Source organism: Chlorocebus sabaeus, chromosome 20 (genome assembly GCF_047675955.1).
Source record: "Chlorocebus sabaeus isolate Y175 chromosome 20, mChlSab1.0.hap1, whole genome shotgun sequence".
In the NCBI taxonomy this organism is placed as follows: domain Eukaryota; kingdom Metazoa; phylum Chordata; class Mammalia; order Primates; family Cercopithecidae; genus Chlorocebus; species Chlorocebus sabaeus.
This window is the reverse complement of record NC_132923.1, coordinates 19,533,530-19,546,398: the sequence shown is the minus strand read 5'-3', so window position 1 is coordinate 19,546,398 and position 12,869 is coordinate 19,533,530. Positions and strand designations below refer to the sequence as shown.

General features: G+C 43.5%; 1 protein-coding gene across 2 annotated transcripts in view; it reads left to right on the top strand.

The window, feature by feature from the left end:
* Nucleotides 1–12,869, top strand: part of TTF2 (transcription termination factor 2) — a 46,887-nt gene that overhangs the window by 17,794 nt on the left and 16,224 nt on the right. For both annotated transcript variants that reach the window (XM_037998043.2, XM_007977423.3), the window contains exons 8-13: nucleotides 1,718–1,866; nucleotides 3,715–3,796; nucleotides 5,947–6,066; nucleotides 8,154–8,304; nucleotides 10,487–10,592; nucleotides 12,566–12,747. In XM_037998043.2, the coding sequence (XP_037853971.2) occupies nucleotides 1,718–1,866; nucleotides 3,715–3,796; nucleotides 5,947–6,066; nucleotides 8,154–8,304; nucleotides 10,487–10,592; nucleotides 12,566–12,747 (790 nt within the window). The remainder of the gene's footprint in view (nucleotides 1–1,717; nucleotides 1,867–3,714; nucleotides 3,797–5,946; nucleotides 6,067–8,153; nucleotides 8,305–10,486; nucleotides 10,593–12,565; nucleotides 12,748–12,869) is intronic.

Sequence of the window (12,869 nt, the reverse complement as noted above, 5' to 3'; positions counted from 1 at the left end):
GTGTGTAAGTGTGTGTAAGACCGAGGAGAGTGTGTGTGTGTGTATGTAAGTGTGTGTAAGACCGAGGAGAGTGTATGTATGTAAGTGTGTGTAAGACCGAGGAGAGTGTGTGTGTGTGTAAGACGGAGGAGAGTGTGTGTGTGTGTGTAAGACCGAGGGGAGTGTGTGTGTGTGTATGTAAGTGTGTGTAAGACCGAGGAGAGTGTATGTGTGTATGTAAGTGTGTGTAAGACCGAGGAGAGTGTGTGTGTGTGTGTGTGTGTAAGACGGAGGAGAGTGTGTGTGTGTGTGTGTAAGACCGAGGGGAGTGTGTGTGTATGTGTGTGTAAGACCGAGGGGAGAGAGTGTGTGTGTGTGTGTAAGACGGAGGAGAGTGTGTGTATGTAAGTGTGTGTAAGACCGAGGAGAGAGTGTGTGTGTGTGTGTGTAAGACCGAGGAGAGTGTGTGTGTAAGTGTGTGTAAGACCGAGGAGAGTGTGTGTAAGTGTGTGTAAGACCGAGGAGAGTGTGTGTGTGTATGTAAGTGTGTGTAAGACCGAGGAGAGTGTGTGTGTGTATGTAAGTATGTGTAAGACCGAGGAGAGTGTGTGTGTATGTAAGTGTAAGACCGAGGAGAGTGTGTGTGTATGTGTGTGTAAGACCGAGGAGAGTGTGTGTCTGTGTGTGTAAGACCGAGGAGAGTGTGTGTGTGTATGTGTGTGTAAGACCAAGGAGAGTGTGTGTGTAAGACCGAGGAGAGTGTGTGTGTGTGTAAGTGTGTGTAAGACCGAGGAGAGTGTGTGTGTGTAAGTGTAAGACCGAGGAGAGTGTGTGTGTATGTAAGTGTAAGACCGAGGAGAGTGTGTGTGTGTGTGTAACACCGAGGAGTGTGTGTATGTAAGTGTGTGTAAGACCGAGGAGAGAGTGTGTGTGTGTATGTGTGTGTAAGACCGAGGAGAGAGTGTGTGTGTGTATGTGTGTGTAAGACCGAGGAGAGAGTGTGTGTGTGTATGTAAGTGTGTGTAAGACCGAGGAGAGTGTGTGTGTATGTGTATGTAAGTGTGTGTAAGACCGAGGAGAGTGTGTGTGTATGTGTGTGTAAGACCGAGGAGAGTGTGTGTGTATGTGTGTGTAAGACCGAGGAGAGTGTGTGTGTGTATGTGTGTGTAAGACCGAGGAGAGTGTGTGTGTATGTGTGTGTAAGACCGAGGAGAGTGTGTGTGTATGTAAGTGTGTGTAGGACCGAGGAGAGTGTGTGTAAGACCGAGGAGAGTGTGTGTGTATGTAAGTGTGTGTAGGACCGAGGAGAGTGTGTGTAAGACCGAGGAGAGTGTGTGTGTATGTGTATGTAAGTGTGTGTAAGACTGAGGAGAGACATGAGTCAAGACTGAAGACTAATAGATCCACAGAGAGCAATAACACCCTATTAGCTAAGTGTTTCCTTCCTGAACTTTCTAGGCAACTTTGAATTCAGAGGTAACTGCAGAATGAAGATTCCAAGTAGAGCCTGAAATGTGTAATAGGATCAGTTGACAGGAGACTGATCAGGAAATAGGAACTTGGGTTGGCTGGCAGTGACTAGAAAAGCAAAAGCCAGTTGCCTCCCAATAGAGAACTCTTAGAGAAGTGGAAAGTTGAGGAGAGTAGTTAACAAGGAGGGTAAGAAATAGATACAGGGCCATTTCTAGCTAAGTTCACTCTAAAGGGATAAAAAAAACATGCTTGTGACATCTTTTAGGTAACACCTATTTGTACGCACGCCATGCAAACCAAGATCACGTTCACGCAGTGTGGAAAATCACAAGTGAAGCCATCGATCAGCTGCATCGCTCACTTGAGTCATGTCCTGGTGAGACGGCTGTTGCAGAAGATCCCGCTGGGCTGAAGGTGAGCCAGGGAAGACTCCCGGTGCAGTCCCCTACGACAGTGCTCCAGCAGCCCCATGAAACTGCTGACAGAGAGACTTTCTGAGATACCTTTCCTACAGATAGATGCTTGAATGCCTTCCCTTGCAGAATCCTCTCCTTTTATGCTTAATGGCCAAACAATAACAACAAAACTCCTTTTTTAAAAAAGTCATAAAGTTACATATTTCTGTAGCAGTAAAGGATCCATTTGTTGAGTTGGTAGGTGCCACAAGAATGTGAAAGAATTGCTGCTTGGGGCCGGGTGCGGTAGCTCAAGCCTGTAATCCCAGCACTTTGGGAGGCCGAGACGGGCGGTTCACGAGGTCAGGAGATCGAGACCATCCTGGCTAACACGGTGAAACCCCGTCTCTACTAAAAAATACAAAAAACTAGCCGGGCGAGGTGGCGGGCGCCTGTAATCCCAGCTACTCAGGAGGCTGAGGCAGGAGAATGGTGTAAACCCGGGAGGCGGAGCTTGCAGTGAGCTGAGATCTGGCCACTGCACTCCAGCCTGGGCGACAGAGCGAGACTCCGTCCCCAAAAAAAAAAATTGCTGCTTGTAATGAACTAGTTGGGGTGAAAATACATATACTATATATATAAAACAGCAAAGGCTTTAAGACAGAAATAAGTTGTACCTTGTAATATACTATAAAGTACAAAAGGGATTCAGAATAAAGGAAACATCACTCTAGGTCAGTGGTTATTTGTTGTCTGCCTACTTTGTGCCTTAAAGGAATTGAAAGCCTTTAGATAGCAGAGAGGAAAGGAACGAAACACCACAATTAGAGGAGTGGTGACTAGTGGGAAGATAAAGAGATTGGTATTCAGAAGTGGTGATCAGGTGTCATCAGTACCTGAGCCAGCAGTAGCAGGTGATGTTACTGAGTAGGAGCCTGGCGTTGGTGAAGGATTAGATCTGAATAGCTCAAGATATAGTGTAGAATCGCTGTAGCATTTAAGCAGGGATGGCCGATGAGGATTAGTTTTTCTCACAAAGTACAAGGTAAACTGGAGTACAGAAGGACTAGAAGGGGGACTCTGGTCAAAGGGCTATTGAAATTTATGACCAGCAGTGCAGACTGGGACATTGGCTGCAGAAAGGAGAGGCAAATTTAAGAGATAATGAGGAAATGATGAAATGCCAATGTAATGGCTGCTGAAAGTAGGGTCACAGGTCTTGGTTAAAAGCATAGAGCTGGGTGCAGGGGCTCACACCTGTAATCCCAGCACTTTGGGAGGCCGAGGCAGGCAGATCACTTGAGTCCAGGAGTTCAGGACTAGCCTGGCCAACATGGCGAAACCCCATCTCTACTAAAAATACAAAAATTAGCCGGGCATGCACCTGTAATTCCAGCTACTTGGGAAGCTGAGGCAGGAGAATTGCTTGAACCTGGGAGGCGGAGGCTACAGTAAGCTGATATCACGCCACTGCACTCCAGCCTGGGCAACAGAGCGAGACTGTCTCAAAAAAAAAAAAAAAAAAAAAAAAAGCTGTAGAGATGGATTTTGACTGATTAAGCAGACAAATCAGTACTCTCACTTGGGGTGTAGGGGGACTCTTAGTAGAACTGCCGAACATTAGATGCAACCCAAAACAAACAGGGGCAGACCAGGACAGTATGGTTGCATCTAATGTTAGGCATGTCTATTAAGAGGGTGCTGTTAAGGACTTCAAGGTGAAATGAACGGTCTACATGAGGACAATTAGAATACTGAGGGGATCACTTGCAGAAAACAAGAGTAGAGTGTAGAGTTGGTGTAGCCAGGCTTGGCGTAGCCTCTCATTAGGAATTTATGCTTAACATTTGGTTATTACTTTTGTCAGGTCCCTTTGTTACTACACCAGAAGCAGGCATTGGCTTGGTTACTGTGGCGGGAAAGTCAGAAGCCACAAGGAGGGATTCTGGGTAAGTGTGGTATTATAAGAGCCAGCCTTTATTGAATGCTTAGGCATTGTGCTAAACACATAGTGTTGTTTTATTTAATTCTCTCAAGAACTCTATGAGGCAGGTACTATTATTCCTCATTTTACAGATGATGAAAGTGAAGCATGGAAGTGTTACGCAACTTGTTCAAGAGTACACAGTTGTAGGGTCAAAGATTTTGGTTGCCAGCAGTAGAAGCTGACTGGCTGATTAAATAGAGGAGTTTATTTTTTGGCGGCCCCCACAATCTCTGGGAGATATGGAGTGCCAGGCTTGAGGCCAATTTCAGGAGCCATGGCTACAGCCAACACACAAACAGTAGTCTATTGCCTCCCTCTTTGTTTTTTTTTTTTTTTTGAGATGGAGTTTCGCTCTTGTCGCCCAGGCTGGAGTGCTGTGGTGCGATCTCGGCTCACTGCAACCTCCACCTCCCAAGTTCAAGTGATTCTCCTGCCTCAGCCTCCCGAGTAGCTGGGATTACAGGCCTGTGCCACCATGCCTGGCTAATTCTTTGTATTTTTAATAGAGATGGGGTTTCGCCACGTTGGACAGGTTGGTCTCTAACTCCTGACCTCAGGTGCTCCACCCGCCTTGGCCTCCCAAAGTGCTGGGATTACAGGCGTGAGCCACTACGCCCAGCCTAACAGTAGTCTATAAAAAGCATCATAGCTCCTTTGCTTCACCAAGTGCTAGAGGCAACTAGTGCCACCCCAAAGTCAGTTGTTTCTATAACCACTCTTTCCTGCAGAAAGGATTTCATAGGGAATCTCTTTCTGAAGCTGTTTATACCTGAATTAAAGACGTTTATGAGTACATCTGATATATAGAGCTAGGTCATATTGCTAGTGCCTTAGCTGCAACAGAAACCAGAAAGCAAGTTTTCCACTCTGCTTTGGGGACTTGTCAGGCTAAAATTTTCTAAGGTGTTCAATTTTCAGAAGCCATGATAGATGTCCACTATGGCTAGTAAGTGACTGTGTCAGTGGTCCTCAAGACCACCCCCAGGTTCGATGATTTGCTAGTAGGACACAGCATATGGTCATACTCACAGCTATGATTTATTACAGTGAAAGGATATAGATCAAAATCAACAGAAGGAAAAGTCGCAGGGGCAAAATCCAGGGGAAACCAGGTACAAGCTTCCAATATCCTCCCAGTGGAGTCCCATGGGATATGCTTAATTCTCCCAGCAGGGAGTTGTGACAACAGGCGTTCAGTGTTTCCTAGGAAGCTCATTATAATGAGATTTAATGCCCAAGGTTTTTACTGGAGTCTGGTTACATAGGTGGCTTCAGCCTGGTATATACTAAGTTTTCCTGCTCCTAGAAGGAAAGCAGGTGTTCAACATAAACCATATTGTTTGTACAAAACAATTTAGGCAGAGTGATCAACTCTTACCTTACATCCGAGTTTCCAGAGGCAACCTTGTAAGCAGGCCTTTCAAAGGATAGCAGACAGGCCTAGGGGCCTGCTATGTTCATTCTTTTTCTGGACAGTAGCAGGGCCAGAATTAAAACCAAGCCCATGCTCTGACATTCTACTTCTGTTACGGCAGAATGATTATTTTGAGTGGGTCAGGATTGCAGTCTGTTAAAATGAGGATAACAGTACTCTGTAGAGTATGAATAATAAATTAGATAAGCTCAGTGATTGGTACAACGACAGTACCGAAGAAATGTTCATTTATGTCCTTTTTTGATGAATAAGTTAAGGGAATGGAAGGCTATTGTAACTCCAGGAATGTTCTGGTACTGGTAAAGTAAGTAGTAGGATATATCTACTGGACATTTTTTACTTTTGGAGGTAACAGATCATCAAACTGTAATAGATACTGCACATTGTGCAGGTAACACCATAACATAGGGACTAGAATAAGATTCAAATGGTAAGTTTTAAATTTTACAAGACTCATAGTAAATGTCTTGGACCTAGATCTCAAAGAGCAAGTGCTAGGGTTCCGCTGAATAAGGAAGATAAAGGAGCCATTAAGGTAGGCACAGAGTAGTGACTGGAGTGGCACTGACAGCAGAGAGAACAACGGGTAAATGTCTGCCAGTGGTTTCTCCTCTTGAAGTAGGGTTGATTCTTTGCCCTAAGCAATTAACTCTCTTAATTTTGCTTTTATTTTCTAGCGGATGATATGGGCTTAGGAAAAACCCTGACAATGATTGCACTCATCCTGACCCAGAAGAATCAAGAGAAAAAGAAAGAAAAGGAGAAAAGCACAGCTTTGACATGGCTCTCCAAAGATGGTAGACAGAAGTGCCTTAATAGCCTGCCATTCCCTACGTCATTTGAGCCACCCAAGAGGGGAACGTTTTCAGCTAAAAAAGGATACCTTTGGTCATATTTAATTATTCTACTGGAAAATCAGTATTAGATTACTCACCTATCATATCATTTCTGATGCTGAGTATACTAATTATAAGTGATCATTTTTTTCACTTTTAATATAAACTAGGCAGAATTTTATGGAGAAAGGTGAGGCTCCAGAACACTTAATTTAAGCATAATAATAATTCTTATTTTTGAGACAGAATCTCGCTCTCTTGCCCAGGCTGGAGGGCAGTGGCATGAACACAGCTTACTGCAGCCTCAACTTCCTGGGCTCAAGCGATCCTCCCACCTCAGCCTCTCAAGTAGCTGGGACCACAAGTGTGCACCACCACACCCAGCTAATTTTTTAATTTTTTTGTAGAGATAGGGCCTTACCGTGTTGCCCAGACTGGTCTCAAACAACTGGGCTCAAGCAATCATCCTGCCTCAGCCTTCCAAAGTGCTGGGATTATAGGTGTGAGCCACCATGCCTGGCCAATAATTATTATTTTTGTAAATATTGGGGAAATAACCACAGGGTAGATTCAAATTAATTTTTTTAAAGGAAGATCTGTCACAAATTCACATTTTAATCACTATAGTGGAAGCTATTTTCCATGTTTCTGAAATTCTAGAAGTTCTAGATTATAGACACTTTCTATCTTAGCAAATGTTTTTAAAATGTAGTAACTTTAGCCAGGCACAGTGGTATGCACCGGTAGTCCCAATTGAGGGAGGAGAGTCAGGAGAATCGCTTGAGCCTGGGAGCTTGAGGCCAACCTGGGCAACATAGCAAGACACTGTCTCTTAAAAAGAAATTAAATAAAAAGTAAGAACTTTACAAGTACTTTAAAGATTGAATATGTTATGTATAGATAATACTACATGTAAGTTGCCATGTATTTGAGTACAGTTCTCAGTTGCTTAGATCAAAAATCGATGGCATCTGCTCTCAGGGCCTCTAATGAGCACTGTTGCAGCTGGGTCCTATATTCCTTTGTGTGTAGTAGCAGCATGTGTGAGTAGCACAGGCATACACACGCAGAAATGAGGGGCCATGGTATAAACAAATCATCACTAATTGGTTCCAAACCAATGTTTGCTTATTTTTTAAAAAAGGTTTCTGTACTTAATTTTAAGGTAGAAGTACATACAGTAAGTTATGCTTTTCAGAAAATATAACAATACTCCATACGCCTGTATAATGAATCAACTCAAGAGGAGTTAGGAAATGATCCAGCTTTCACCTCCAGCCACTCTGAAAGCACATTCCTTTTTCACACTGAGGTCATGTGCCACCCACTTTCCTGCCCCTATTTAGCCTCTCTTTCTGCCTGTACTTTTAGCGGAGAAAATAAGTAATTAAATGTTTCAGTTTAAAAGACCCTTTCTTGGCCGGGCATGGTGGCTCAAGCCTGTAATCCTAGCACTTTGGGAGGCCGAGACGGGTGGATCACGAGGTCAGGAGATCGAGATCATCCTGGCTAACACGGTGAAACCCCGTCTCTACTAAAAACTACAAAAAACTAGCCCGGCGAGGTGGCAGGCGCCTGTAGTCCCAGCTACTTGGGAGGCTGAGGCAGGAGAATGGCATAAACCCGGGAGGCGGAGCTTGTAGTGAGCTGAGATCCGGCCACTGCGCTCCAGCCTGGGCAACAGAGCGAGACTCCATCTCAAAAAATAAAATAAAATAAAAAATAAAAGACCATTTCTTCCATTTCCTATTTCACTGTAGGCTCTGTATAGAAATAAGAGCAGTGGGTAAACATATTAACTGAAGGAGTAAAGTCAGTCAGGAGGAAGAGGTAATGCCTTTAAGTTAAAGGCCGGTCAACCACGGTGACTCATGCCTGTAATCCCACTGAGGGAGGGTAAGGCAGGAGGATCACTTGAGCCTAGGAGTTCAAGACCAGCGTGGGTAACACAGCCAGACCATGTCTCCATATATTTAAAAAAAAAAAAAAAAAAGTTAAAAGCCATTTGGTGTATGTAACTAGGTACTGATTTTTTTTCCCTTCTCAAGACTCTTCTGAGTTGACTTCCCATGGAACACTAATCATCTGTCCTGCCTCCCTGATCCATCATTGGAAAAATGAGGTGGAGAAACGGGTGAACAGCAACAAACTAAGAGTCTATCTCTACCATGGGCCAAACCGGGATTCACGTGCCAGAGTGTAAGTGCAGGGATACGCAGTTGTGGGGCCATTCAGCACCTCTGCTCAAGGGCCTGTGGGCCTTTACTCCCCTCCCGAGATTTCACTTAATCAGGAAGCATATTCATGAAGGCCAAAGACAGATCTTCAGTCTCGTCACCATACAGCCTTTGCCTTGTATCCTGAGGTCTATTGGTGATCTTTTGCTGTGTCCTTGTCATTGTCCTCAACGAAAGCTGCCCTGTGAGGAGGCCTGAGATGCCTGAGCTGCCAGTCAGGTGGCAGCAGCATTCCCCTAGTCAAAAGAGATGTTTCGCAAGGCCCTCACAGCTGCTGGACTTCTCATTCCAGGTGTATGTAGTGTGAATGGAACCGGCCCAGTTCTACACAGCATCTTGATAGAATGCTAATGATTAGTTGCTATAGGTTGATTATATTTTTATGACTTTTTAATATATGAACCATCTAAGATGCTTTAGACTCAATAATTTAGGATGATTAGAGCTAACTGTAAATTCTTGAAGAGGAATGCTCAGAAAGGAGGAAAGAAAATGCTTCCCCACATGACAGTCTTAGTCCTAGTCTTTGTCTTTTGGTTTTAAAGGAATTGTTTTCTGTTCTTAATAGCGAAGTGAAGATCTAGATTGAATACTGGCTGCTGTAGTGAAGGATGAGAACAAAGTTATTTTTGCTTCTAAGTAATTTCTCTCCCCAGCCTCTAATCTGGATATTTTATCTCCTAAAGAACAGGGCAGCAGTCTTTCAGGAGTAAGTTGTTAGATTGGTGCCCCTCTGTCTGTGACACACCAGTTCTCATGACTGAGAGTCGCTTCTGCAGGCAAAAGGTATCAGGGTGGCAGTGGCAGGCCTGCAGGCCTTCCCTGGCATAGATTACTGTGAGTTGCCTGCCTTTGGTCTAAATTTTTAGTTAGAAATAAATTGAATCTCACCTGATTTTTACTTTGAGCATGACTTGTTTGGTATTTAAAATGTACTAGTTGACCGATTAGAATCATTCTCAATTACACTTCTTTATATGATGCTAGGGTAACTTACAGACACTGCTGCCTCTCTGAATCAGGCATATCATTTTTATCAAAAGTATTTATTGGGGTTCTCTTAGGGCTGGACATGGTGGCTTATGCCTGTAATCCCAGCACTTTTGGAGGCCGAGGCAGGCGGATCACTTGAGGTCAGGAGTTCCAGACCAGCCTAACCAACATGATGAAACCCATCTCTACCAAAAATAGAAAAATTAGCAGGGTGTGGCAGTGTGCACTTGTAGTCCCATTTACTTGGGAGGCTGAGATGGGAGAATCGCTTGAGCCTGGAAGGTGGAGGTTGCAGTGAGCCGAGATCACGCCCATACACTGTAGCCTGGGTGACCACGGTAGGTTACTCACCTATCATATCATTTCTGATGCTGAGTCTGATAATTATAAGTGATCATTTTTTCCCTTTTAATATAAACTTGGCTTGATCTATGATTAGCAGAATTTTAATTACTTTATTTCCATAAATACTTTATTACTTTACTTTTGAGACAGGATAGAGTGAGACCCTACCTTGTCTCAAAAATAAATAAAGTATTTATTGAAGTTCTCACAATATTAAGCTTCACTGGAAAAAGATTTGTGTTTCTCGTTAAGAATCTTTGTATGTAACAAGTATAAGCAACAAGATACACTGAAAGCTTACAGCATGTATTTTTATATCCTAATGTCAAACTAGATCAGTGAATTTTCACAAATCCATTATAGAGTGGTGGAAAGAAAGCAGCATTGAAATAAGGTGAACAGTGCTCTGAGGGTATCTTTCTCCCCTGGACTTTGGTGTCATCCATCTCAAATCATGATTAAATGTTAATTCCCAACTCTATCCTACTTTCTGTTCTGGCCAGATCATATCAAGTATTATATTATCCTGGCCAGAGATTTTTATTTCTGACTCACTGGATGGTAAGAGGGAGGCTATGGTAGCTATAGAGAGCAGGTGGTAAATGATCAGAGGTAAAAGATAGGGAAACCAAGTGGGTAAAATTTACCTCCAAAAGTGTGTGTGTGTGTGTGTTAAGGACACGAGTTAATGAGTTCTGTTGTTTGTCCTTCCATTTGTAGGCATTTTTATTGAAAGATTACTCTGTCCCTCTCATTGTCACTCTATAGTGGGACCATTTATTGATTTCTTTGTTATGTCTATGCAGCCTCTCTACATATGACATCGTGATCACTACCTATAGCCTCGTGGCCAAGGAGATTCCCACAAACAAGCAAGAGGCAGAGATCCCAGGTGCAAACCTCAGTGTGGAGGTGAGGCTGGGGGGTGGCCAGGGAAGTGGAGTTGGAGTCACAGATGGTTTAATGGGAGTGTTTCACAGCCTCTGTGATAGCAAGAGGACCTCCCTGGAGGTCAGGAATGCAGTAAATGATCTGCATGTGGAAAGGAATTGTTCTTTCCTCTATCCCATCGCCCTTATTCCAGACAACCACCTCAGTGAGAAAGGTCAGCATATGCCACAGGATTCACCTGCCTTTTAGAACGAAAGATGACTACATTGTATTTGTGGGGGTAATGATCACCTGAATATATAAAAGCCTCACTGGTTGCTATTTTTATTTTAGAGTATTTGATATTTTTAATATTGATTGTGCAGACTAGCATTTTACTACTAGTGTTTTGATTTTAAGCCATCATTCCCTGCCTCCCTTTATTTCCCAGAAAAAAAGGGTTGCAAATAATAGGGCTATAATGGGCCAGGGGCTAAGTGACAATTGTGAAGACCTGAGGGTCTTCTGGGGGTCCAGGGCAGCTTCAGTTATGTGATGTAGAGGCTTTATCATGGAATTATACTCTGAAAATACAGTGTCATCCCAAGAACTCATCTTTCCGTATGTTATCCTTTTAGCCCAACAGGATATTCACAGGTTTCTTTATTTGGAGAGATCTCTAGAGAGAACATCTCTCCGGCTTATAATCAACTCTGACTTACAGGTGATGAAATTTTCAGATTCCTCACTGATTTTCCATTGCTTTTGGGATAAACCCTAAATTTCTTTTCATGATGTAGTTAGGCTTTGTTTATTTATTTATTTATTTATTTGAGGCAGAGTCTTACTCTGTTGCCCAGGCTGGAGTGCAACTGTGCGATCGTGGCTCACTGCAACCTCCGCCTCCCGGGTTCAAGCGATTCTCCTGCCTCAGCTTCCCAAGTAGCTGGGATTACAGGTGCCCGCCACCACACTCGGCTAATTTTTTGCATTTTTAGTAGAGATGGGGTTTCACCATGTTGGCCAGGCTGGTGTCGAATTCCTGACCTCAAGTGATCCACCCGCCTCGGCCTCCCAAAGTGCTGGGATTATAGGCATGAGCCACCGCGCCCGGCCGTATTAGGCTCTTTATGATCTTGCCCTACCTGTATGTGGCTCATCTCTCTGACACCCTGCCCCTCCCCAGGGCACCTCGTGTTCAGTCATACCAAGGGATCTGTAGTTCCCGCCATGCTCTGTCACAGCGTTGTGTCTGTTCTCCCTCCTAATGAAATGCTTTGCCTCCACTGCTTCTCCCAGGTTAATTTTTTTAAACCTGCTTCAAGAATCTTTTCTGGACCACTCCCTTCCCACCTTCCCCCAATTTGGTTGAATGCCTCTGTCAGCACCTCGTGCTTACATAAGTTGTAGCGCTTTGTTTCTTCAGCAGACGTTGAGTATCTGCTATGGGTCAGGTGCTGTCTCGTCAAGAGCAGCCAGATTCCCACTTCAGGTATTGAATTAGACAGTGGGACTTACTGTATCTACATCATATTGTAATTATCTTTACACTTGTTTTTCTCCCCTGCTAGATTTTGAGCTCTTGAGGGTAGGAACTGTTTTTTATATCTGGCTTAGCATCTCACATCTAAAAGTAGACTTTTGGAAAATTTTTAGTAAATTTAGTAAATATTTTATTGAGTGAGTGAATTTGCAGGTTCAATTCCTAGTGTAGTCCTGGTCTACAGCCATTGCTTAAGTGTGGATTTAAAGAATAAAAGAAAACTCAAATTTGAAAACATTTTACTCTTAGCCATCTTATGTTCAAAGACTGAGACTCTCAAATGACTTATTTATTTGAACCAGTTGAGAGGTTTTACTCTTAGGTTTCTTAATTCTTATTTCAGTGTACCTGATCTAAGCAAATTTAAAGGTAAAGGTGGGTCCTCCATACTTGGCTGCTAGTTCCCCTTGTTTCCTTGAGGACATGTACATTTTCCCATACTGTGGCTAGATTTCACTTGTGATTCTTCCAGCGCACCTCAACACCTTTGCTTCAAATAGCCTGGGCTCGAATCATATTGGATGAAGCTCACAATGTTAAGAATCCCCGAGTGCAGACATCCATAGCTGTGTGTAAGCTACAAGCCTGTGCCCGTTGGGCTGTCACTGGAACCCCCATTCAAAACAACTTATTGGATATGTATTCACTGCTGAAGTGAGTAACTTCTTGTGATTGTGTAAATATGACTCCTGTCTGTATCCCTTCATTATTTCATGTCTCATAATAAAGCCTTAGTATGTGCCAGATTATCTTGTTTAGCAGATGGCAAGCCTGTC